The sequence below is a fragment of the Adiantum capillus-veneris genome, chromosome 24, assembly GCF_014529385.1.
Source record: "Adiantum capillus-veneris isolate H3 chromosome 24, ASM1452938v2, whole genome shotgun sequence".
Classification (NCBI taxonomy): Eukaryota; Viridiplantae; Streptophyta; class Polypodiopsida; order Polypodiales; family Pteridaceae; genus Adiantum; species Adiantum capillus-veneris.
The window spans coordinates 134,020,800-134,048,383 of NC_140954.1; the positions used below are offsets into that span (position 1 = coordinate 134,020,800).

General features: G+C 42.0%; 2 protein-coding genes and 1 pseudogene across 2 annotated transcripts; 2 read left to right on the forward strand and 1 right to left on the reverse strand.

Moving 5' to 3' along the window:
- Nucleotides 1-490: 490 nt before the first annotated feature.
- LOC147427178 (uncharacterized) lies at nt 491-1,099 on the forward strand. Its single transcript, XM_086498276.1, has one exon. The coding sequence runs from the start codon at nt 491-493 to the stop codon at nt 1,097-1,099; it is 609 nt and encodes a 202-aa protein (XP_086354402.1).
- Nucleotides 1,100-1,677: 578 nt separating this feature from the next.
- On the forward strand, nt 1,678-2,211 carry LOC147427179 (uncharacterized; annotated as a pseudogene).
- Nucleotides 2,212-3,492: 1,281 nt separating this feature from the next.
- On the reverse strand, nt 3,493-4,441 carry LOC147427180 (uncharacterized). Its single transcript, XM_086498598.1, has one exon. The coding sequence runs from the start codon at nt 4,007-4,009 to the stop codon at nt 3,521-3,523; it is 489 nt and encodes a 162-aa protein (XP_086354724.1). The 5' UTR covers nt 4,010-4,441; the 3' UTR covers nt 3,493-3,520.
- Between the last annotated feature and the right edge of the window lie 23,143 nt (nt 4,442-27,584).

The window sequence follows — 27,584 nt, forward strand, 5'->3', positions numbered from 1 at the left end:
CCTGATATTGGTTACATCTATCCACGAAGTTTTTCTTTCTCTGTTATCTATTGGTCTAGTATATGTGTATCTCCAAAGGCGATGGTGTATATGTGCTTTTTATATGGATGTTGATGTGTATAAGTCTGCAAGCTTGAAGATAAACGGGGTTATGTGAAGGATTGGATAGGAATTTGAGTGTCGATTGTTATTGGACTGCCTATATGTCACATGTTGCTCTACAATGTTATAGATGGAGGCTATCTGAACCTACTTTGCAATCAGATCTATCTAGTCAGGGTTGGTTGGGATCGGGCTTGGACAGTAATTGTTTGCAGATTGCGTATCATGTTGTGTGTTTGCTAGGGGATAGGGGTGTTGTGAGATCACTGAGCTATATAGAGGCATCGAGTTTATGTGCTGGTGGTTTTCCCACTTCCCCCTTTTCATCTTGTGGTGCCCCCATTGAGGATCCACTGATTGCTTCCTGACCAAGTGTTCGTGAGTCAAGATGAAGCAGGAGTTTGGGCCAGTGTTCAAAGGAGATGAGGATGCAGATGATTGGCTTGCCGATTTTGAGTTGTTTATGCTGACAGTATTGCAGATGCCAGCTGATGAAGCAAAGCTCCAAACTCTACCTTTGGTGTTGCGAGGTAAAGCAAAAGTTTGGTTTGATGGCTTAGAAGATTTGCACAAGCAGAACTGGATCGGATTTCGCGAGCAATTTCTACAAAGGTATAGAAAGGTGGTGTCGGCTTCGGAGGCAGATGTGAAGATCAAAGGCTTGCAGCAGGACGTAAGTGCAAATTTTGATGCTTTTGTTGATAAATTTGAAGCTTATTGGGGGGATTTGGTGGTTGCTACCCAAGCAACCAATGCAGGATATTTGAAGCTCGAAAGGTTTCTATCTTGCTTACATCCCTATGTTGGTGAGAGGGTGGAGTATGAAGATCCAAGGACCTTTGATGAGGCTGTCCGAGTTGCCAGAGCAAAGAGCCGAAAGATGAAGAAGAAGATGGAGACAGGATTACTACAGTCTACCATCATGGCAGCCAGTGGACCCAGGCCTAGACAGATTAGAGAGCATCAAGAGGTAAAAGCTCCTCATTTTTTGATATGAATGTGATCAAAGCACATGACGCTAATGTTAGGCTAGAAGAGGTAGAAGAAGTGCCAACCAGGTCTCAAACGATACAGAGGGGTATATTCAGAGTGCCAACTAGTTTTCTTCCTCAAGAGAGTGAGGCCGTAAAGGTTTTTCAAGAAGAGATGCCAGTTCCAGAGCTGGCAATTATGAGGAAGGCAGTAGTGGTCCAAGAATTGACAAGTGCAAAAGAGGAGTCCGACAGTTCTCATAGCTCCAACAGTAGTTTGGACACAGATAGCATGTGGGAGACGGAGTCCATGACTTCTAGATACAAAACTTATAATGTTTTTCATGTAGATGAAGTGGAAAAAGATGTATGTGAGTTGCCTGCCAGCCATTTGAAGGTCGAGGAGAAGCATAGTGCAAGTGTGGAAATGTCTTGTGTGAATCTGCCAGCTGAGCAGCCATCTCTTGTGTCGTGTGATGGTGAGTCCCTATTGGAGGAAGCGATATGGTTGGATTGTGCATCCAGTTTGATTGGAGAGCAGTTGTTTGAGAATGACTTGCAGGAGCTAGAAGCAGAAACAGTGGTAGATCAAGTTGATTTTTCTATGCAGGGGGTGGGGCAACCTTGCCTTGGTGAGCATGTTGAGGTGTGATTTGAAGTTTTGGAGTTGGTGTGTAGCCGTGGAGAGTTAGCTCCGGCAGATGACTCTATGGAAACTGGTATAGGTGCAGCCTATGAGAGCGAGGCTCCATGCAAAGAGGAAGGTGCCGCCAGCCTTGTAGGTGATGAGGTATTGGAACAGGTTGTCGCTCTAGCAGGTCATGTTCTCGAGTATGAAAAGTTAGCCTTAGAGCCATTTACAGAGGGTTTGGATGCAGGTATGCAAAGGGATCAGGTTTGCTTGGCTATGCAGCAGGTGGAGGCAAATGGTAGGGTATTGTTGCTTCATGCTATGCTTTTGATAGCTATGTTGTTGCACTTTGTTTTGCAAGGAGTACTATGCAAGTTTCAATGCTCATGTGATGGAAATGATAATATAGATGGTTCTATAGCGGATGGTATGATAGCAGTTTATGGTACAGGTTCTTCAAGTGAGCAAAAGCATGCTTATGGTTGGCATGAAGGATTATGGATTTAGGGTGATGAAGCTTGATGCTATGAAGAGCTGGAAGGATGGCCTGTCTATTGGCCTACAGGTGCAAAGGAAGACTTGAAGATACATGCTTTACAGGTGGATGGCCACGGCCAGTGCTCTGTTTTTTTATCCAGGTGGAGCCTACACTATGATTGGGGAAGCTGTGATCTTTCCATTTGACCTTGGAGGGTGATGCAATAGTAGACACCTTTCTCTCTATATATATCCTATCTATATAGCCACTATCATTTTTCTTATGCAGTCTATAGCTCTATGTTATATCATTCTCTCTATACAGACTTATTTTACCTAAATAATACTATGGTTGAGCATGAATGCTCAACGAGGGGGTGGGCAATGATAGTACAGCCAAACTATGTCGATCTATGGAAGTACAGGAAGTCGAGTCATGCCAGTTTGCAGGCAAATGGCAAAGACCTTGAGCAGGTATTTGATGGTGCTAGGGGCCAGGTACATCAGGATGGAGCATTTGCTAGCAGGATTTGTGAGGGTTTTTGCTATTGCAGAAGGCAGGAGCAAGTATAGATATCACAAGCTTGGAAATGGGACAAGGAATGCTGGATGCAAGTACCATCAAGTTTGTGATATGGGATTTTGTGCGGGATGTCTGCAGGACACACTACTGGCCAGGATGTGTATGTCAGATATGGCATATGGCAGGGCTCAAATGGCTTTCGACACCATTGATCAAGAGGCTCAAAGGTATTGAGATGATTGATGGGTACCTCTATCCGTTCATGCTATAATGTTGCAAAATGAGGGCACCATTCCGACGGTTTCGAACCTCTTTGAATTCTTAAAAGTCGAGGGCTAGTAGCTCGGCTCCAGTTTGTCAACGGCCATGGTAGCCAGGCCATTCTCGGTGTGATGCTTTTCATCCGGGATACATTGTCCGAAAAGAGTTCTATCAGATTGCGGCACAGTTCGTTGGTCCTCATAACGGCTGTGTGCTTCCCGGAGCGGTGAGCCACATTAAGGTGTTTTATGAGACAATGGGACCTGAGAAGTCAAGGCTATGCAAAGGGATGTCCCGATGGAGGTTTTCTTGATCGACAATCGAAGACGACGATTGCGGCGTGTGCATGGGGGTCAAGCCCAAAAGCTTTACTTTAAAATAATAAAAGAAAAACATATTTCTGTCGACTGCAGCCGACGAGCTCGCTATGCAGGGGAAGGGCAGCCACCTGGATGGGTTGCATGAGGAGAAGCCACCACTTGGGCATGCATGAGGACGAGAAGGATAGAAAGGGATGCCGGGGATACAAAGGCAGACGTGAAGGAGGGAGTCAAGTCAGTTCTTGCAGAAGGGAAGGCGACCAATAGCGAGGTCGCTATTGGCCAAAGGGGGGCGACCTCCTTGCACAGCAAGGCCGAGAGCCTGTGTGGTGTTGGCATGGCTGCAAAGGCAGTAGCCTGGAGGAGCCGCCAGTGAAGAGGGTGGCCGACCATAGGTGTGAGAGTTGCCAAAGGGCGGGCTGCAGTTATGGCTTGAAGCGGGGAAGAGTGAGGCAGCTGGGGGTGAAGGAGCTCCGTAGAGGAAGGTGTTGCAGGGCAGCGTGATTAAAGGAGGAGCCGGAGGTTGCATGGGAATCGCCAAGGCGACGGGGCAGGAAGGGTGGCGTGAGTAGAGCAGCGCTGCAGTGTGGAGGTGGCATGGTCGAGAGCTAGGACAAGGGGAGGGCCTGAGAAGGGCCGCTAGAGGACCACCTTGAGAAGTGGGCTGCAGAGGAGGAGAACGCGAGAGGGCCTGAAGGGGCGGCCATATCACAGGGTGCGCCATCTATTGAGACGGCATGTGAAAAGAAAGGAAGGTCGAGAGCAGCCTGTGGGAGCTAAGGTGTATTGTTATGAGCCACCAAAAAGTGAGCCAAGCAATCAAACTAGGATGGTGGTCTGTATGAGGATCCATCATTGTACACCCTCTTTGGAAGTTTTTGTCTACCTGATATTGGTTACATCTATCCACGAAGTTATCAATCCTTTCTTTCTGTTATCTATTGGTCTAGTATATGTGTATCTCCAAAGGCGATGGTGTATATGTGCTTTCTATATGGATGTTGATGTGTATAAGGCTGCAAGCTTGAAGATAAACGGGGGTATGTGAATGATTGGATAGGAATTTGAGTGTCGATTGTTATTGGACTGCCTATATGTCACATGTTGCTCTACAATGTTATAGATGGAGGCTATCTGAACCTACTTTGCAATCGGATCTATCTAGTCAGGGTTGGGCGGGATCAGGCTTGGACAGTAATTGTTTGCAGATTGCGTATCATGTTGTGTGTTTGCTAGGGGATAGGGGTGCTGTGAGATCACTGAGCTATATAGAGACATCGAGTTTATGTGCTGGTGGTTTTCCCACTTCCCCCTTTCCATCGATACAACCTCCACCTCTTGCGTTTCGACTTGAAGAAAGAAGGTATGAGATGGATGAAAGGACATTGAGGTTCATTGTTTTTTAATAGGGGCTTAGCTAGGTTAAAGCCACTTTACAGCCAAGAGGAATTGCATGAAGAAGCTCTTCGATTAGAGATAGATTGTCACAAAAGCTGTGACAACCACTTGGTCAAATAATATCCTCAGACAGGAGATCACATAAGTAAATGACTATTGTCTTGATTGTGGAGTCATTCATGTGATCCTTGATTGTCCAAAAAACCCTATTATCTCATACGGAGATCACATAAGTAAATTCCTATTGTCTTGATTGTGGAGTCATTCACGTGATCGTCGACTGTGTCCAAAAAACCCTAACCGAGTCAAAAAAATCACAACAAATGTCTCAAGAATGGTTTAGCTACCAAGTAGCTTGCAAAACAAAAACGTCGTACCAATTCAAGTAGTCACGAGAGCACAAGATCAAAAGGAAGCTGATGAGAACCCATCAAAAGAGAAAACAGAAACTGACGCAAGTCCAGAGATGGATGAACCAAAGACCGATGCACCTAGTCACAAAACCAAGAGGAAACAGAATAGTTGGAAAAATAGAAAGGCTAGGATGAAAGCATGTAGGGAACAAGAGCATAAATCCCTAGTTGAGGAGCTTACCCAAGCTAAAGAGAAGATAAGACAACATGAGGAAGCGGTTGCACCTTCTCTTAAGCAGATGTCTCAACCTCCAGAAGAACCATCGATGGAAAGAAAACCAAGAAGTGCTAGTTCAGGAGGATCAATATTGGTCAAGAAGGTTAATGATCCATAAGATGCCCTCCTCACACAAATCATAAACAACAAAACCCAAGAACAAGGGTGGATGACATATCTATATGTGGAACTGAAAAAGGAAAGGCTTGAAAAGTGTTAAAAAATGATTCAAACAGCCCAAGCTTTACTAGAACCACCAGTTGGAAAACCTGAGGGTATGATGCTTGTCCCACCTATGCCAATAATCCCACCAAACCAAGAACAAAAAGAGCTAAATTCCAGTCACAAACATGGACCAAAGCTCAAGGACCCAACATCAGAGCCAAGGATAGTGTTGAATACCACGGATAACTCTTCCAAGGTATTTCAGATAGCTATAGCTGAGAGTTGTAAAGAAATAGATGTTCTTGAAAAATTGTGGAAACAAGTCAGAGAGGCCAAAGAAGCGAGTGAGCTAAGAAGACGAGTAAACCAGACGGGTGATGGAAGAGGAGTTTCTCTTTCACCAATAGAGGAAATTGAGATTGGATCTCAAATGAATCTAAAAGTGCAATCATATTGGGGAGACAAGGGATCTGTACACTCTATAGACAATCAACCCCATTCACTAAGAACACTATCCTCCTCTACGAGAGAGCACAAGGCCAAGTCAGATGTTATTACAGTCCCATCACAGAGATTGTCTTCCAACAAGGTCATCGATTCAAAAGGGCTAATAGACATTTTGTCGACACCAGTCACCTACGATAATGTTATCCGAGTTTCTTAGAATAAGACCAAATATGTGGACTACCGTGTGAAAATGCCTATAGAAATTTGATGTTAAAAAACTAATGACTCAAATTGAAGAAGGGATCAAAGAGCTGGAAATGCCTCAATTAAACACTAGGCTAGTGCCATTATACAAGGTAAACGAGTACTATGAGGGAGAAGATGGGAACACCACTCTTCCTGTGGAATTCCAAGGTGTAAAACCATGGCAATCCTTGACAGTGGAGTCGGTGTTGCCATTGCAACAAAGAGATCTGGAAAAAATGTGAAAAACCAATAGTGAGGGCTACTAGGATGAAACTGCAGCTTGTAGACGGACACACAAAAAGGCACATAAGATTGTTAGAAAAATTAGTTGTTACTTCTTGTGGCATTGAGTATGAGCACACCCTTGCTATTGTTGACTTTGGCAAGAAGAACAACTATGATATCGTTCTAGGAAGACCATTCATGCGACGACTGAAAATGGTCTATGATTGGGGTTATGACCATATCTACCTGAGACATATGGAAACCACAACAAAGATAAACTTGAAGGACCATAGTTACAAGGACATGATGAGAACCATAGTTACAAGGACCATAGTTACAAGGACATGACGAGAACCCCTGCGAAGGAGTTTGATTCCGCTACTATAGCAGGATTAACACTTCTAGCATAGTTAGGTAAGCATAAAGAACTATGGACATGTGGAGCTTTGCAATGTGGAAACTTAAAGCGAGAGAAATGTATCCTAGAAAGGGCGACCAAAGATAAAGGTTATATCCCAGAACCATTTTGTGAAGAAGCATTAAAGCCACTTGAATGGGGACACATCTTGGCCACTTTGGATGTGTGCAGTATTGAAGACGTTCCAACAACAAAGTTCTATGATAAAGATGGCTATGATGTTGTTTCATACTTTGTAGTGAGTGTGATCTAGGAAAATGAAGAGAACCAAGCATCAACAGGTTCTCAAGCTGAATATTAAACAAAGGAATATCGTGAATCAGAGGATGAAGAAGAAGACAAGTTCTATGACTTTGTAGAACACTTGGAGCTTCAAGAAGATGCTGACAATGGAAATCTAGACAACCCAGTAGGTAACACAAATGGCACTTTAACAAATGCACGGTTTTATAATTATCTAGATCAAAGACCCAAGAACCGATGTCACCCCTAAGAGAATAAAGTGCATCAAAAGTGGATTCCAAAATCTCCAGTGAAACGCAACTACAACAAGCATCCTCATATGTGGCTCCCATACAGGAAGAAAAGTCCCAACCAAGAAGAACACAACCATGTCAACAAGGTAACAACACGCTAATCAATTGGCTAGAAAAGCCCTCCCAGAAACAGGAATGCAAGAGCAAACAAACAGTAACTTTCCATAACCACCCAAACCACAAAGGGAAAGTGCTAGAATGCAACCTTGCTGGATAGCAGCAATAGTGATGATTCTTATGACATCCCCTATCAGAAACTCAGGTTATCACAATCACAACAACCAAGCAAGGCCAAGAGCAAAGAACAACAAGTAAGAACCAAAAAGTTTGACAAATATGGATACCAAAGATCCAGCTCGGCCAAAAACAGGTATGGATAAAGAAGATGAAGATCTCTGATGAAAAACCACAAGATCCAACACCAAAAGGAGAACAATTGAAGTGTGCAAGAACAGCTAAGAAAATCACAAAGTCGGAAGCTTTTACAACTCAGATTTGGGTTCCAAAGAAGTTGATTCAAGCACAAAGAGATCATGAGTTTATTTGGATTCCAAAATGATTAAAGTATCAACTCCCAAAGTCTGAATCTTATCCTCACCCAAGCGTACAAGGTCTAAACAAAGACCGTTGAAGACTCACATAAAGACAAGGTGGATCCAAAGAAGTCTCTTCAAACACAAACAAAGCAGGAACAAGTATGGGTTCTCAAACGAGGAGAATCAACGAAACAAACAATAATCTGGAAGAAGTGGGTCCCAAAGGAAACCAATAAAACTATTGTTACTGCACCATTGCTTGAATTCTTTCAATTCCTCCTACGGATATACTACAGTTGGAAGAGAGCTTCAAGCCAGAACCCACTACTGAGGCACAGTGACAAATTGTGCAAGTGAAAAAATTAAAACAGAACTCAAATTGACTCAAATTTTTTTCCCATGAGGACCTTATGGTAAGAGTCATAAGATGCATGAAAATCAAAATGAGTGGCAATGTACATTATTTATTAGATTTTTAAAAAATACTATGTCAGATCCTCTAAGCAGTCTTTGTTATTTTTTGAGCTAGATCTTAAACAAATGAACCCTTAAATAATCATGTTTTTGCATAGTCACAATGTTCTTGTTATAATCTATCAAATGATCGTTGGATCTTGAACAATAATATATACATCATTATATATCTTATGTAAAAATTATTGCTTTTGTAAATAGTAATTCTAACGAAGAAAAATACATAATAACTACATAGAGACCCAAAAATTATCAAAAAATCAAGTTAATTGCTTATCAAGTGACTAATTGATGTGAAAAAGGGAAATTTATGCAAAGAAGTCCATATAAAGATATAGGTATTTGTTCTTCAAGGTCACAATGTTATGACAGGCATAATAGGCTGAACCAGAGTAGCCCTTGCACATTAAAATTTCCATTTTGGTTTGGAGAAGATCAAAACTTTCCATAGTGTTTAACACTATGTGTTTTGTGTGGCCACCAAATCTTGCCTCTTCAAAGTACGTGCAAGAAAGTCAAATATACATAATAGTGTCAAAAATAGACTATATTTTGGTAGTTATGCTAGGGGAAATTGTTGGAAGTGGGTACACCTTATCGTGCATACATCTTGGTGCATGTTTCCCTTAAGGCCACCTTGACTTACATCGGACACATGCGGCAAGTAATATTCATTAACGACCAATAGAACCTTGCTCCAAACCACAAAAAACTTGATAACCTCATGCCTCAAAATATCCTACAAGAAAAGTGAATAAACAAGCAACAAAGGTCTTCAACCCTCTAAGAGTGCAAAAAGGTGTGTGAGTAGAAGAATGTGTCTGCCCACACGTTTATTGCCCGAATTTTGATCAAACATGGTTCTCGCAAAATGACTGAGTTGTAAGTGGCAGTCCCGCATGCATAATTAGACCCAATAGAAGGGCTACTCACTAAGGGCAATAAATGGCTAGATGATGTGCCATCATTGACTAGAGTATAATTGCCATTGTTGCAATATAGAGAGAGCAATCAAGAAGGGAAACCCTCTTTTATGAGGTTTTCTTTCAAGTTGAAGTTTTTCAATATATGCATAGGCTTTGGACAACAACATATCAACGCAAGTGACTCATGTTGTTAATGCAAGCAAGCTTTGTCAGTACAATGCCAACAAAGTGAAAAATGAGAGCTCCGACACTACAAGGGCACCAATAGCAATCACTGGCATCAAAACAATCGGGTCTAATGACTTTCAGCTTGCATGCAAAAGGCAACCTATGGAGAAAGTTATGACTCGTAGTAGTGAACTACACTGGCACACATGCCATAACAACCTCCCAACCATGCAGTGCATGGTAAATAATAGCCAATGCAAACCATGTAGTAGGTGCACCATCTACTAAACCAACAAGAGTGTTGTCTGAAGGAAACCAAGGGGATACTAAGGTTCTTGACAGTGATTCCCACCAACCATTTAAGATGGTTAAGGGGTAGCAACGTTGACCTCTCTTTATGCCAGCCACCATGTAGATTTTCCACCACTATCGTCCTTCTTGACTATCATCTTCTTACCATGGACCACCCACTACATGCCTCCCACCACTTGGCTATTGTCTCCCTTTGCATGACAACCACTCAAGTGCACAAACCAACTCAGTCCCTCTACCTAGACATTTCATATGCAGTGGTTTTTGCTAGGTGCCAAAAGACTATAGCATGTTGTAGCTTGCATGACATGAGTGTGCACCCATTTTTTTGAAAAGCCATACAATGCCTACTCAAGACTCACACACACACCCTTGTAAGCCACAAAATGCATCCATCATTAATTTTCTCTTTGCCTTTGTCTACTCTGACCTTGCTACTTTGACATGATTCTCGTCCTCTCCAACAACACCCACAATGAATCTTTCAATAATTGTTTACAATCATCATCCATTTTTGTGTGACCCCCTACATGCAAGAAGAACCAATCAGCCTAGAATCTAATCAAAGGATGGTTTTTTCTTTGATCTCTTTGTCAAAATAAGTTTTTTAGTCTAAAGAGATTCACGTCGGAAGTATAGTCTATGGCCAACACGATGATAGGATGCATAAGAATTGATAATGGAGCTCACGATAGACATAATTAATGTACATGTTAACAAAGTACTGAAATAAAATGAAAACATGAAACAATGATGAATATCAAAGGAATGATAACCACAAGAAAGATGATCCAAGGACTCTCACACAAGCATGATGATTGTAGCAATGGTTAACTTCCCAATGATGACAATGGTCATGTCAATTATGAGCAAATCTCTCTCTCTCTCTCTCCAACACACACACACACACACACACACACACACACACACACACACACACACACACACACACACACACACACACACACACACACACACACACACACACACACACACACACACACACACACAAAACAAGCCTGATGGTCCATTTAAAAGGCGTTAATAACATAATGTGAATCACCTTTCGGAGAAGCATCCTATTGAGGATCTTTCATCTACACGTAGTCCTTCTAGATCAAAAAAGGGCCCTAGAACAATAACAACATTATCCTCAAAACTTTAAAAAATTGAATCGGGGAAAAAAGATTGGTTTACATGGATCATAGAGCCTCAAAGGATGAAATGAATCAGGCATCAAGAATAACCAGTTTAGACTTTGGTACATCTTCAAAAAAGACCAGTGACACTAGGAATGTCCAGTGCAGATAGACTAACATGGAATTTAGAAATCAAAATGCGTATGCACTAGAAGGGAGTGGTCAATCATCATTTGAAATATGTCTTGTACCAACTAGTTTAAATACTTTCCACAACAAATATGTTGTTGGGATAAGGATGAAAAAATAGGCATAGTCATTGGCTAGAAGGAAGGAAGGTAGACCTCTAATTGATTATTGCCAGAGATTATCAAGAAGTTGAAGTATGGAATTTAAGAATAGGAATAGACTTAAAAATCATCAAGATCGGTAAACATATGAATCCAACAGTCAATTAGAAAAGTAGATAGCTTTTTCACAAGTATAGAGATGCCTTCACATGGGAACACACACACCTAAAGGGAATAGATCCAAATGTTTTCCAATATCAAATACCATTGAAATCCAATGTTTAACCAGTTAGGATAAACCCCAATTATGCAAAGAAGTTCAAAGAAGAGATCAACAACCTTCGAAAACCCGGATTCATCGTAGAAGTAGTAAGCAATGACTAGTTGTTTTCTATTGCGGTGGTACCAAAAAAGAATGATAAACTCAGAGTTTGTGTAGATTATAGGAATTTGAATGCTCAAACAATTAAATATTCATTTCCTCTACCATTTCTAGACATGATGTTAGATGAGATAGCCAAGCATGAAATGAATAGCTTTCTAGATGGATGTAGTGGGTATAATTAGTTAAAAATAGCTCCAAAAGTCAAATCTAAGACAATTGTTATCACTAAGTGGGGAGCTTCATGTACTTAGTCATGCTATTTATATTATGTAATGTCCAATCCATGTTTCAAAGTTATATGATGGACATTTAGTAAATTTCTACATAATTTTTCTGTCCATATTTGTAGATGAGTTCAGTATATTCTTATTTGAAGATTTGTATTTGTTATTTCTAGAAAAGGTTTTGAGAGGTGCAGAGAGATGAGAATCTGTATGAACCCTTTTAAGTCTATATTTATGGTATGGAAAGGACAACTTCTAGGCCACATGGCTTCTTTTTGGATGGGTAGAGTGGCTATAATTAGTTAAACATAGCTCCAAAAGACAAAGTCAAGATAACATCCATCACTAAATGGGTAGATTCATGTACTTAGTCATTCCATTTCGATTATCTAATGCCGTAGCCACAATTGAAAGGTGTATGATGAATATTTTCAATGAAATATTGCATAAGTTCTTTGTCGTATTTGTGGACAAATTTACAATATTCTTATTTGAAGCCATGCATTTGTTATTTTTGAAAATGATTTTTAAGAGGTGCAAAGAGAAGAGAATATGTTTGAACCATTTTAACTCAATATTTATGGTATGGAAGGGGAATCTATTGGGTCACATAGTTTCCAAAAATGACATTAAAATGGCTGGACAAAATCAAGAGTGTCCAGCAAGCCAGAGCACCTACACATGTTTTTGAATTAAGCTTTTTTTAGGATATGCTAACTTCTACAAGATATTTATTCATATTTTTGTAGAAAAATATTTATTGTTATATGAACTAACCAAAAAAGTTGCTAATCATATTTGGTCCCTCAAATGTGAAGCAACCTTTTAGTCATTGAAGGGAGCTATTAGCACAAAACTAGTACTTTGCCAACCAAACTTGGAAGTAATTTCTCATGTACCATTACTTCCAAGGAGATGTGTATCAATTCAAGCTAAAATGCAGATTCTCATTAAGGCTTGTATTGGGAGTTTTGGAGGGAATTTCTCCACTATAATCACTCATAAGAAGATCATGCGAGATGGAATATGGTGGCAAAGCATGATGGAAAATGTTCATGTTAGTATACCTACAATGCCCATCTATCAGTTTCGCCCACCATAATGTATGTTGTATAGTTTGGAATGCCCCCATATGAGGAGAAGCCAATAGTGCACATATATTTGGTGGATTAGCTTGCAAGTTGATGAGGTCTTTATTTGTGATCGTAGATGGTATGAAGCTAGTTCAAGATCCCCAACCTTGGGGGCTAGGGCATGACGAGAAGTCTTGAATAGGGGCCATCCCTCTCTAGGTAGGGGTTTGGGACTGATGTTCCTAAGGAAATTTTTGAAGAAATATTCCTAGAATATTCTTTGCAATACTAGGCCATATGTACATGCCTTAGTACTATGGCTCGATGGGCCGGTGGTCGATGGTTGGTAGAGAGTGGCAAGTGGGGCGTAGATGGTGGGTTGTCATAGTCAATACCACACATGCCACACACACACACACATAACTACCATGCAATCATAGCACTATAAAGGGAGGCCCATTTCATGAACCATTGCATCCTATGTTGAAGGATAACTAGCCCCTCATATTCGTGATACTAGCTCTAGCTATTTATATTGCCATCTAAGCTCTATCTTGAGATCTCATAGGTGGTTGCCAATGTTGCGGGAGCAAATCACAACACCTATCCCAAAGCCTCTACACTAAAAAACGCTCACTTTAAACCCATCTGCAAAAAATGTGTATGAAGATAGAACAAAATTTGGAAGTCCCCGAAATTAAAATCTATGAGCACCTATGCATATCTTATGTTGCCACGATTCTAATGACTACTTGCACCCAGAAAACAGACATTAATTGATATACTTGCGACCACAAATAGCTCGTAGATGTGCAAGTATATTTACTCTGTTCTGCGAGGAATTCTTGGCGTTGATGCGTAGCTCTTGCCAATGCCTATCACAATGGTGCACTTGGATCTCCAATGTGATGTTAACGAGCGGGGAGTAGCACCAGGATGACGCTCAAGCTCTCTCTCTTTCTCTTTCACACACAGTTGATGGCAACTTAAAACTATGATTATGAAAAAGTTATCTTTACAAAATGACCTAGGTACCTTATACACTAAGCTACCATAGGTTAAACCTAACATAGAGTTCAAGGGGTAAAATGGCTTTGTATGTACAATCTTAGAGTTCCATTGCACCCTGGCTTCTGCAACTACTCATTACAAATGATGTTTTTAACCATAATCCACAACATTTCATAACTCTCAAAAAATAAAGCTTTGTTGAGTTATGTCGTGTTGTTGACCCACAGGTCAACACTCCCCCCGAAAAATTCATGTCGTCCTTGACATGACCTAGTTATCAATGTTGGTGCGGTCTTTGTTGTTGTTTTTGCTTTTGTTTTCTCTGATGCTTGTACTTTTGTCAAACCACAACAAGAACTATGATCCATGAAAATCATAATTGATGACAAATTGTATATATGTCCTTCACATTCAAGCCCCGAGATGCAATATCTATTGTTGTCATTATAGGGCTAGTGCCAAATCTAAATACAAAAAGAACTCAATCTCGTTCAGCTTTACTCTTATCATCATGGATAGATAAAGCTTCAATTATCACTCGCTCCAGTAAAGTTGTCAATTTTGAGTATCTCTCGTTTTCATAAACAACTTCTACAATCTATAGAATCAATGAAAACTTTGTAAGGATTTTGTAGAAATGACTGGCTAGACCTTCAACTTCTTTAAGCCAACTTGCAATTCAATACAAAGTATGTATATCAGGATGAATCTGGGAGATAATTTTTCTCATCTGAGGTTCAAAACCCATGTCCAACATTCGATCCGCCTCATCAAGGACAAGATATGTAACCCTGCACATTTGCCACAATTAGCATTTGTGTGTTGTGTAAACCATTATACTACTTCTACTTGATACATGTATTAATTAAAGCCCAACAAACCCCAGTTAATTCCCCAAGTTAGTCACTTGCTTCAAAAGGGCCCTATCCAACATCATTCTCGATAGTTGACCATCTATGATCTAACATTCTCCATTTGCCCCCAAAACTCATATACATGATGTACAGGGTATGTAAGTGGCTATCATGGCTTCATATTTGAAAAAAAATGCATCTTTGGCTAGGGGTTAGACCCTTAGCTTGTATTGTCTATTCATAACCTCCTGACAAATTTTGGCTTGATTTGGACTTGTATTTGGCTTTCCAAGCTAACTTTTTGGATTTCAATCTAAAAAATGATTGATGGGTATCGTTGGCATCTTCTTGCTACCAAACACATGTAGAACCAATGATGATGATCAAAATTTGGCTTGACCCCTGGTTGCTTGTGCAAGACGTCTATCACGATAGATGACTAAACCATCATTTTTGCCCCTTTTGTTCTTGTCGATATTGTTAGTCCCTTTATTTGCTAGGCTTCATTAAGTCACATACAATATAGAAGATTTATAGTATAAAAATCTACTTCCTGTATACGGCCTGGCAATCACATGAAATTTCTGATGGCAACCTTACACTGGATGGGTGCTTTTGTTTAGTTGCATCACCAACATTCTTTGTCCTTGTACGCCACCCAGGAGTTTGATGACCATTCTCAGTCATTTTCGGCCTTACGTTGTTGTTGAAGGCTGGATCAACATTCTTTTCTTACCTCTGACATTACCCATTGTGCATATGGATTTTGAGAAATGCGTCGTGAAGTTTCATCATTTTCTTGGGCCTTCCTCGCTTTGTACGAATCGAAATCTCTTCAGTCTTTTCTTCATCTCGATTGTGGATTTTTTCTTGTTTTTCTCAAGAAATCTCTAAAAACAACTAAATAAAACTAGAAATCAACTCAACCAAAAAGAAAAATCATTCTAATAGAATTCTAAACACTATGTACACTATACACATATCCCTAGGGGCTCATATATGGCTTTTGTCCCCGTACTTCTCTTGTAACGCTATAATGAGGGCATATACTCTAAATTTTGTCAAAAAATCATCACAATCAAGCGCAAAAATTAAATGCAACCCACAAAACATTGCGCTCTAATATTCATAGTATCAGGTCCGCATTTAGAATGCCTCCCCCCTCCTATTTGGAGTCCTCCTTGACAAAAGGGTATTGCCAAGGGTATGTGCTGTGCATGGGTAATTAAAATTTGTGCCTATGGAGGCCGTGTAATGTAGCCCTATTATGCATACATAGTCAATGCATGGAAAAATTTATGATGTGCAAGATGTGGGTATAAGCAATTTGCTTATTGGCATCTATTGGTGAGGCTTCCTATTCTAAGCAATGTAATTGTCTTTGAAGCTCGTCTGTTGTTTGCTTGATGGAAGGTCGTAGAGATTTTTTGAAGGCTTACTTTGATGCTTCTTTGGAACCCATTTGAGCCTTGTTGTTTGCATGGGGGATGCACAAGAGTCAAGTCGTGAAGCTTCTTATTGCTGCTAGGGCTATAATGATATGTCGACATGCAATTTGATGGTTTTGCAAGTGATCTATTGTGTGTATGTTTTGTGGTTCGTACAAAGGCCTAGCCTACCTTGGCCCTACTCTTCTACTACTTGCAAACCAGCATGGATCTCCAAGGTGGTTCAACAGAGGTGTCAAGGTACCAATCTTGAAGTGTGATGAGACTTTTTCTTACACCCCTTTTGCAACATGCAGTGGTCAACAAACACAATGCCAACAAAACCAGAGCTATGGTGCACTATTTGGGTTATCATTAAACTAGCTTCCAGTGTTTTGTATGGATCCTAAACTTGAGCCCACTATTTCCACTCAAGAACCCATGGACACTCAAGAATAAATAAATTGCATTTTTAGCTTGAAGAAAATGGAAGGCAACTCTATGGACCCTGCCCTTTGAGCAGGCCAAAACCAATTGGCATAAAACATTGTGGTTTAATCTATTTGTTATAAAAAAAAATCAATTTATCCATGTATAGGTTTAAGATTTTTTTGGTTTTAAAAGCCTTGAATTCCTCGTGGGAATTCTACTAAGTAGGAGGCATACTTATTTGATAAGATTTTGAAATTAGTGTCATCATATAAAGGAGACTCGGATGAAATTTATAAAAAAGACAAAACATTTATAATTATTCATAAAGAGATTTAAAACTTGGATATATATTCTAAAGTGGGTGAAGTCAACTATACAAACATTGTAGAAAGAGGGATATATGACCGCTTTAGCATTTGTAGATAAGAGGGGAGGTTAGTGCTATAGGGTATGTAGATATAAAACTTAGATATATATTTTGAAGTGTCTGAAGTCAACTATACAAACATCGTAAAAAAAGGGATATACAATTGCTTTGGCATTTGTAGGTAGTAGGCTAGGTTGATGTTATAGGGTTTGTAGATAAAACACCCTTCTCCTTGTCTCTTGTAGGGGCCGTTTTTACAGAAAATGCCATTTACAAAAAAATTATAGACTAGCACATATTGCCTCCCTCATGGAGTAGAGTTAGTCTCTCACCCACTTTCCTCTCTATCAGTGGCCACATGGCCTCAAGCTACCCAACATGCCTTGCATGCTTTAAGAGGATTTACCCATACAAACCCTTTTTTGTAAGCATCAAATTCATGCACTTGGGCTTGCATACGTGCTCTCACATTTTGACATAATCATAAAATAACCAAAACAATGAAATGAATCCAAATGTCACTATTTTGCCTCATGCCCTCAAAATGGCACGGCATCAGAGTGGCCTGGTCTACGCTATGCATGTATCTAAGGTACAAGACACTTCAGTCCCAATTTGATTGCTTGTAAATGTGTCAGCGAGAGATGAGACGAACCTCTTTTGTGAATCTCAAAATTGATGTCATGATGTGTCTGTTGCTACAGAGTTGGAGTGGCCATGCTCTAGCGAGACACAATAGCTTTACCCTGTTAGGACAAAGATGCCTCTAACTCCATGCCTCCTGGCATGGAGATGGATGATATGGAGTTTTTTGACATGCTCATGCTAGAGGCTGATATGGTTATGGCAGGACATGTGGATCCAGTTCTTACAGATGAGGGGGGTGGTCCTCGAGTCGGAGTTGACACATCCATACATGATAAGTTTTGATGGTGATGGTATATTTGATATAGATAGTGTTGAGATGGCTAAGATAGCCAGGTTTGCACAATTTTTGTCAGCCTTTCAGAGTCTCATGTACAACCTTTATTGTTGAGACCCAAGATATAAGTTGTAGTGGGAGAATTTGCACTTGGGGTTGTCAATTGAGCGATGAATGACACTAGCATGATGCATCATGGAGCTATGCATGTCACCACAAGATAGCTACACGACAGGCATGCACATTTGTTGGGAACCAAAACAGCCAAACCGACCAGACCGGTGCCTACATTCAAAGTTGAGAGGGATACATAGATAGTCACGTTAGACAAGTATGGTCGGAAGTGTTTGGCAGTGAGTTGTAATGATCTCAAGGGATATACGTACTTTGGGGGTTGCTCCATAAGTACTATGTCACCCCTAGCATGCATAGACCTACTGTCTCAGAAACAACACAATTAAAAACTACGAGAGTGAGTCCTCTAAAATCTCATGTGGGAGATTCATTCAGTCGACCACATCTTTTTGAGCCAGGACCAATGGGATCCCTAGATTCTTGGGTTCCAATGTCTACACATTGAGGTAGTGATATCCCAGACACAATTTTCAAGACTAGGGTATCGGATATCAGAACCGAAAGCCGGGATGTAAGACCCGATGGAAAAGTGACTGGACAAACCCGTTCCAGAGCACCCGTTAGTGGTTACGAGACGAGAGATATAATGGTAGGAGACCCTAGAATGATGAGGATGGTAGTAGAAACTCAAATAATGCAACCTTCTCAAGTGGCTAAGTGTGTGTCAAGAAGTGCAGTGGATCGAGAGATCCATACGCAAATTTTTCCATTTTTAAGTAAGTCTTAAGAGCGAAACAAGTAACAGATGAGGGATATATTTGGTTTAACATTAGAGGGAATGGCGTTCACTTGGTTCCAACCACTAATAGTAGGGATTGAACATTGATCAACTCTTACGAGAGTTTGTTGAGGAATTGTCTAAGAGAGGAATTAAGCACAACATGGTTTTTTAAATCAATGATTTCAAACAAAAAGAGAATGAAAAGGTGAAAGAAGCTTCACTTCGTTTTAAGAAAAACAAAACTCTCAAAAAGGACTTATACTTAAAGGCATGCACAACATTCGAACAAGTCACTAGGGAAGCATTGTACCTGGTTGACAATTGTAGAACATACGAGGAGGTAACTGAAGACGTAGAGACAAACACTAGCAGTGCCTCTTCTACCACTAGTGAGTCAACTGCAAAATGTAGTGCTCTTGATTCAATCATGCAAAATGTAGACCAATTAGTCAAAGAAGTGGTCCACAGAATGAATCGAACCTACAGACAAAACCCCAATTTGAGGCCGCAACAACCACAAGCATTCTCAATGCTCCAAGAGTGAAGTGGTGTGTTATTGAGAAAAAATACATGAACCATGACACTAGTGAGTGCTTCTTTAACTCGAACTATGTGAGGGAAAGGCCGTATGGACCATTGGCAATACAAAAATTGTCACCACCTCCAAGGTATCGGACTGGACCCAATAATGCAATACAAGGAGGGGACAATCGCTACCATTGCTGGGGCAATAGCTGCCTTTGCCTCATGATAATAAGGCCATTGTGCATTATGTGGAGTTAGTAGAGTCTCTCATAACTCAGCCAATGATGCCACCAACTGTTTAGTATGAGGAACCAGTCGAAATCCATGTGAGGGAGACAGAGGGTGTAGCTTATGCCCCTGAAGAAAGTATTTTGGGCTAGCATTGATGAAGTTGTTGAACCTTTATATGTTTCTCAAACAGGTAGAAATCAATTCACGATGGATGAAAAGACGCTCATGTTCATAGCAAACCAGAATTACAAGCCCGGGGGATATCTATCTAAGGGAGGCCAGCCAATGAGGGAACCATTAGCAACCCAGCCCAAGGGCCCATGTTATGAATTTGGAGGCAATCATTGGGCACGTGAGTGTCCACATAAAATGTCAACGAACAAAAAAATTGGATTTAGTGATGGTTGTGGGAGAGAACACTTGATTCAAAATTGCACAAAGAATCCTGACAATCTAGGGAAGCCAATTGTCAATGTCATTGGAATTTAAACATGCACAAGCGAATGCGAGTCTGAGCCAACAAGTCTAGTCAACGTGGTGACTAGAGCTCAAGCTCAAGACGCTACAAAAAATCATCCTGTAGCAGACGGTTTGAAACTTCCCAAACAAACCAAATTTGAAAATGGGTCAATTAGGACTCAAAGAAAATCCTGGAAAGCCAAACGGGACAATATGAAAGCAAAGAGACCGAAGGAAAAGACAACTTTGGAAATAGAATTGAACCAAACAACAAAACAGCTTAGACGTGAGCAAGAGAGCAAAAAAAATGCAAAAGGGTTTGAAAAGTCAAAGACTGACTCTGGCGGATCAATCTTAGTGGAAAAGGTGAACGAACATTTAGATGCTATGTTGCAAGCCTATGAGGCAAGGTTGAAGAACAACCAAACATTGGAACAAAGACTTGTGACCTATCCGCACCCTAAATTCAAAACTAAACCGATGGAGATGTGCAAAAAACTCATAGAAGTTGCTCGAGCTCTGATACAACCGGAAAATTTAAAAACTCTTGAGCCAGTAAGGCATGAGCTAGAAAAGGTAAAAATGGGGGCTTGTGAAGAAACTGACACATGCAAATAACCTAAAATCCAGGGATTTTGTGATCTTTGTGGAAGGGATCACCTACTCATACATTGTGCTAAAAATCTTTTTGCTTGCCCGGCACCTTGAACTCTCTCTCTCTCTCTCTCTCTCTCTCTCTCTCTCTCTCTCTCTCTCTCTCTCTCTCTCTCTATGGGACTCATCCCCTCCTCCCGAGCACTAGCGAGGTTGCTAATTTGGGGGGGGGGGGGGGTTTACCTTCTTCTCCCAAAAGGGGGCCCTTACGGGTGAGGGAACAGCCCTACCAGCCTGCCACATCATCTATCACCCGTTGAGAGCCACCATGTTGACCACCAATAGTTGCTCCACCAGAGCTCCACCAAGAGGCACCCGTCTCCGCCCAGCTGCGCCATCGCACACAGCACACACATCGCCCGCATGAGGCGGCCATGGTCACGCAGAGAGGTAGCTCTCTCTCCCTCTCGTATGCTTCCCAAATGCCTTGCAGCCTAGGCCTTATAAACCACAATCTGAGGCTTTGAATTCACTTACGGGCTCATTAATCTGCCACATGGCAACACTATAGTGCTTGCTTCCCACACTCCATGAAATTCTTCCGAAAAAAACCTCCAAAAGGTCATTTTTTTCCTTTGCTTCACATTGTCACCATATACTGCTCATAGATCCTGCTCCCAAGACGTAAAAACCGTCCGAAAGCACTCCTCCTCGGCTTCAAACTTGCCAATCCCTGGCGCATATCAAGTACCCCAAGGCCGTAAATCAGGGCCACGAAAGTGGGAAAAAAAATCTGAGATTGCTCTATTGGCAATCACTATCGAACTTCCCACCGTGATATCTCCGTCATTATTGCTCCGATTGTCGAGGTGTCGATTCTTGTTGACTTCAATTGATGCATAACACCCTCCAAAACCCTGTCGAGGCCCAAAAGATGTCAGATGGCACAAGGCCCCATGCAGTCAACCCGGACCACAATTGGCCTCCGAAAAATCTTATGATGGCCATAACTTGCAATCCAGAACTCCGATTCACAATCCAAAAAGACCCCATGGTTCACAACACAAGCACTACACATGTATCCACTGTCATTTTCCCGGGCCACCTTTCCCCAATTGCCTTGTCCGTCGAGAATTTGCAAAACCTTCTAGCTTTGAACTTTAATATCTTGCACACCAGGGCTCCGTTTGACAAGCCGTCTCAACCAGCTTGCACATCACCTTGAACTCTACATCCTAGAGCACTGACTTAGAATTTTTGGAAACTTTACCTGTCATCCCATCTGAATGACTTTGGAGCCTTTTTGGCCTAGAAATCCGCATCAATTAGGAATACACCTCCAGTAGCACCTGGTTGCCCAAGTCTTCCACATTGGCTTTTACACTTTATCCTGCACGTTCTAGCCTCCCCTTTCTTGGCATATATCACTTTCTTCCACATACCAACTTTGGCTGCACCATCATTGCCCACCCCCTAGTTGAACATTTATGTTCAACCACACACAAGCTTATTGAACTAAAAAACTGCCACTCCAAACAGACACTCTGTACACCACGAAAAAGCATATGTACAAAACCTCAATTTGCTACCTGCCACCTTTGTTCATGCGGGTTGCCCAACCCCTGCTTTACTGTATAGTCACCACTTGGGTCAAACACTTGCCATTGATCATCTTCACCCGCTAAGAGCATGTTTCTGTAGTGCCGCACTCCCACACATAGCCAGTTGTCCATATAAGCTGCTCTTGGCATACCTCCCTCGCTCCACACATCCACAAGCCAACTGTCTACCTCAAGCAAAACATCATTGAGCATACCATCAAGCTCATACATACCACCACTTTCACCGGACATATCCAATCCTGTCCCCAAACCATGTAGAACAACCTATGAAGGGCACTGCGATTGATCGCACACTCCCCCACAGTAGTCTTTGTCGGCAAAACCATAAAAATAGACCCTTTCTCTCCCAAAGGAACCTCCACCTATGGAGGGGATAGCCCTTGCATCGCCTATATCTTGGCCAAAAATTTCCCAACAAGTACATGTGCCTCTCCATCCATCTCACTAGCTGGGTCATCAAACCCCCAATAATCCTCATCATCCAAGCATACTTGTCCAAAATAACCTATACCCAAGGCATCACCCATCTCCACTCAATCCTCCTTGCATTCCATACATGTGCCACAAAATCTCTCTCCTTCTTGGGAAACCCCTGCACTTTCCGTACAACCAAAGCATATTCCACAATTACCTTGAAGAGCATCATCATCAACATGGTGTCGTTGAGCACCCTCACCTGCATATCTTCATTCCCTTACCTGCTCTTCATTTGTAGCAGCTACCACCACATATTTATGCATATAACAAGGTAACTTTACCTTTACTAGCACAGGCTCCTTGAAATCTATCTCTTCACCATAGAATGTGGATCCATCATTGAGGCTACCCTCTTTACTTGTCCCCCAAAAGCTAGAGGTGGTGCTCTCACCATCATCACATTAAGTGGAGATGATATCAACAACTTCATCATCTCTTTGCTCTATAAGAGCTGGACCATCATCTTGCCCACTTTTTTCATCCAATTCCAAGCTCTTGGCACCCACAAATTGGTCACAATATACCACCCTTTTGTACAAGAACAGGCCCTATTTCTCCAAGTTGCTTTCGGCATTTGGCATTTGCCAACTTCTTTGCGCGAACAGGTTCTCCTTCAGCAAAGGCTCATCATCCTCATGGACGACTTTCTCCACAATTGGCATAGGCATCTCACAAATAGGTAAGTCCCAAGGAGTATAATCAACCACAGGTCTTACCTCAACAGGCTCCACCCTCCGCACATTTGGCACTATCCTCAGTGAGTACACCTGGCCATCGTCACAAGCACATAATCTGTCGGCTGAAGTCAACAAGCTTAACTCCAATCTTCTCTTCATTTTCCTACTCTTTACCGTGGAAACTCTCACAGCCTTCACATAGCTTCTTGGCTCTTCATAATCAACCTTTTCTCGAACACAAGGATGCAAACAGGCCCAGATTGAAACAATCCGCATTGACCACCCCGGTGATAGCAACCAAATCCTTCCAGCTTGCTTCAAACTTATTGAGAAAAGCATCAAAATTTTCACTTACTTCTTGCCGTGGCCCCTTGATCTTTGCATCCGCTTCAGCAACCGACCCAACTTTATGAAACCGCCATAGAAACTGTCCTCAAAAACCAACCCAATCCTTCTTATCCACAGATTCTAGAGCATCGAACCTTGCCTTTGCTTTATCGTGTAGCATCAACGGCATTGTCTAAACCTTTTCTTGATCACTTTGCATCCCCAATGAGAGCATAAATAGCTCAAAATCTGCAAGCCACTCGTCCGCATCTTCATAACAATGGAAAATGGGACCAACACTCTGCCACATCTTGAATCATGAACTCAACATAGGGGAGCAATCATTATGCTACTCCGTTGGGGCACCAAAAGATGGAGAGGGGGAATGGGGAAACACACCGGCGGCATAAAAACAAAGGCCTCTCTATAGCTCAGGGTATCCACCACAACACCACTATCCTCTCAGAAAACACCTTCAAAAACACACTTTACACTAGCAGACCACCGCCTGCTTATTTTCCAATGCTTACCGACTCCACAAGACCACCACACAACACACATCTACTGCCACTGTTTGTCTCCACCCTTGCACACACACACACACACACACACACACACACACACACACACACAACTGCTCAATCTCACTCTCTCAAACAAAACATTGTTGGTGGAGGGGGGCACGCACATCCACACTGTCGGCATCGTGTGGGAAGACAAGAGGAGGAGAAAGAGAAGGGTGGGGAGGAGAAATGACAGTAAAAATGGGCAAAAGTGGCTTGATAATCTACTTCAAGAGGCATGTACAAAGCTTGCAATGCCATCACAATGGCCATTTTCAAGAAAATTTACAAAGGGGATTGATAGGCACTCTCACTCTGCAGGCTTCAAATGGCACAAAAAAGTCCCTTATTTGATTAAAAAATGGCATATAGGGGCGCCCTCTTCAATTTTGTCAATTGGCCTCTAGTTCGTCCACCTTGCATCCTTTTTTGGCAACTTTGGAGGGGTAGCCGCCTTGTATCTGCTCCTTTGTTCTCTTTGCACTTGAGAGAAGTGCACTAGCGACATCGCTAGTGCCCCTAGGCATTTTCTTATTTTTTGATATTTTTTTTACCCTCCTTCCTCTCAATTTTGGAAGGTTGACTGCCTCCTTGGTTGATCTTGCCTTTACGTGGATCTTTAAGTCCACCCGTACTCCTCATTTGACCTCTCTCTCCCTTGCTCATTTGGAGGACCACTTTTTGTGACCCTTTGACCAACTCTTTGACCGCCTTTTGCACCCTTCAAGGTTGCCTTTTCTTGCCCATCACCTTGAAATCTCTCTCTCTCTCTCTCTCACACACACAATAACCTCTCTCTTCATGTCATGCTTCCTTTGGAATTGCCCCTCTGCTTGCTTTGGCCCACCCTCTAATTGTCCTCTTTGGCAGCCCTTTGGGATCTCTCTCTCTCTCTCTCTCTCTCTCTCTCTCTCTCTCTCTCTCTCTCTCTCTCTCTCTCTCTCTCTCTCTCTCTCTCTCTCTCTCTCTCTCTCTCTCTCTCTCTCTCTCTCTCTCTCTCTCTCAGGGACTCATCCCCTCCTCTCGAACACTAGCGAGGTCGCTAGAGATAGGGGGGGGGGGGGGGGGGGGGGGGGGGGGGGGCGGAATGCTTTTTACCTTCTTCTCCCAAAAACGAGCCCAGGCATAGGAACAGCCCTACTGGCCTTCCACATCATTTGTCGCCCGCTCAAAGCCGCCGTGTTGACCATCAACTGTTGTGCTGCCAGAGCTCTGTCAAAAGGCGCCCAACTGCACCATCGCACACAGTACACACAACGCCCGCCTCAGGTGGCCATAGCCACGTAGAGAGGTAGATTTCTCTCCCTCTCGTATGCTTCCCAAATTCCTTGCTGCCTAGGCCTTACACACCATGATCTGAGGCTTTGGCTTCACCTACGGGCTCATTACACTACCATGTGGCAGCACTGTAGTGCTTGCTCCCACACTTTATGAAATTCTTCCAAAAAAAACCTCCAAAAGGTCATTTTTTTCCTTTGCTTCACACTATCGCCATATACTGCTCACAGACCCTGCTCCCAAGCCGTAAAAACTATCTGAAAGCGCTCCTCCCCGGCTCCAAACTTGCTGATCCCTGTTGCATTCTGAGTTTCCCAAGGCCATAAATCAAGGCCGCAAAAGTGGGAAAAAACATCCGAGACTGCTATGTTGGCAATCACTGTCGAACTTCCCATCACGATATCTCCATCATCGTACCTCCGATTGTCAAGTTGTCAATTCTTGGTGACTTTAATAGATGCATACCACTGTCCAAAACCCTATCAACGCCCAAAAGATGCCAAATGGCATGACTGCCCATGCGATCAATCGGCCCACAACTGGCCCCCGAAAAATCTTCTAATGGCCATAACTTGCAATCCAGAACTCCGATTCACAATCCAAAAAGACCACCATGGTCCACTAACATCCATCAGGGCCACCTGTCCCCAGTAGCCCTGTGTCCGTCGAATTTGCGAAACCTTTCAGCTTTGAAGTTTAATATCTTGCACATCGAGACTCCGTTTGACAAGCCGTCTGGACCAGCTTGCACATCACCTTGAACTCTACATCCTAAACTATTGACTTAGTACTTTGAAAAACTTTACCTGTCATCCCATTTGAACCACTTTGAAGCCTTTTTGGCCTAAAAAGTTGCATCAGGCATACACCTCCACTAGCACCTGCTTGCCCAGGTCTTCCACATTGGCTTCCGCACTTTATCATGCACCTTCTGACACCCCTTGCTTGGCATAGATCACTTTCTTGCACAGAACAGCTTTGGCGGCATCAACGTCCATGTAGATGTGCAATGGAAATGGCCTATGAACATTGAGAATAGCGATATAGATATTATAATTACAGTAAGCATTTTTATGAGACTACTTTGAAAACATAGAGGGTGAACTTAATTAGCGGTAGCAACACAACCATTATACTTAATTAACTTGACATGAACAATACTTTTGCAAGTGAGAGAATTGGAGAACATGACAACTGTTGAGGATCGTATTTATGTGGAGCCGGTCCCCCCTCCAATAGGCTTTTGTATTATACATTCTCCCATAAACAGGACTTGGTACAATACAAACTTTGTGTTCCTTGTGACCTAGGTGATGCAATGAATATGGAAAGCTTCATGCATCACGATCATAACATAAAATTTTTGTAAAAGCATTAACCATCCGCGGCCTCAGTCCTAAGGCCTCAAACACCTTCGAAGGTGGAGAGAGCTAGCGGGGAATGAGGGTAGAGAAGAGGAAGAAGAATCAACATACAAGAAACAGATAGTTCCTCACTTATCATCACTCTTCTTGCATAGCATAGCATAATAGCATAATAATGATGATGAAGAAGATGACAAGATTAAGCATTGAAGCCTTGCTCTTGGTTGGATTTTCATTCCATACTAGCCAAGAGTGTTGATGTAGGCTCTCAACTTCTCAACAAGCTTGGCGAAGGAGATGGAGCTCTTGCACTTTGCACTTCACACAATGAGTGTGTGAGTGAGTGTGTGTGTGTGTGTGTGTGTGTGTGTGTGTGTGTGTGAGAGAGAGAGAGAGAGAGAGAGAGAGAGAGAGAGAGAGAGAGAGAGAGAGAGAGAGAGAGAGAGAGAGAGAGAGAGAGAGAGAGAGAGAGACTGTGTACCCTGCAAGCAACCCGTAGCTTCCTTGGTTGACCCCTCATTGTAGCTCAAGATTCAAATTGATTGGACCCCTACAAGCTTAGCCAATCACATGCAGAGTGCATATCAAGCAACCATGCTATCCTTAAGACAAGTGTCCCCCTTTCCCCTTTGAGAGGGAGGACTTGATAAATGCATAAACAATTAATTAGCTAAATAAATTATGATTGGACCCCTTGAGAGGCCAACCAATAGGCTTTAGG

Excerpts from the sequence above, each read along its gene's own strand:
- LOC147427178 (XM_086498276.1), top strand. The coding sequence starts at position 491 with ATGAAGCAGGAGTTTGGGCCAGTGTTCAAAGGAGATGAGGATGCAGAT.
- LOC147427180 (XM_086498598.1), bottom strand. The coding sequence starts at position 4,009 with ATGGCGCACCCTGTGATATGGCCGCCCCTTCAGGCCCTCTCGCGTTCT.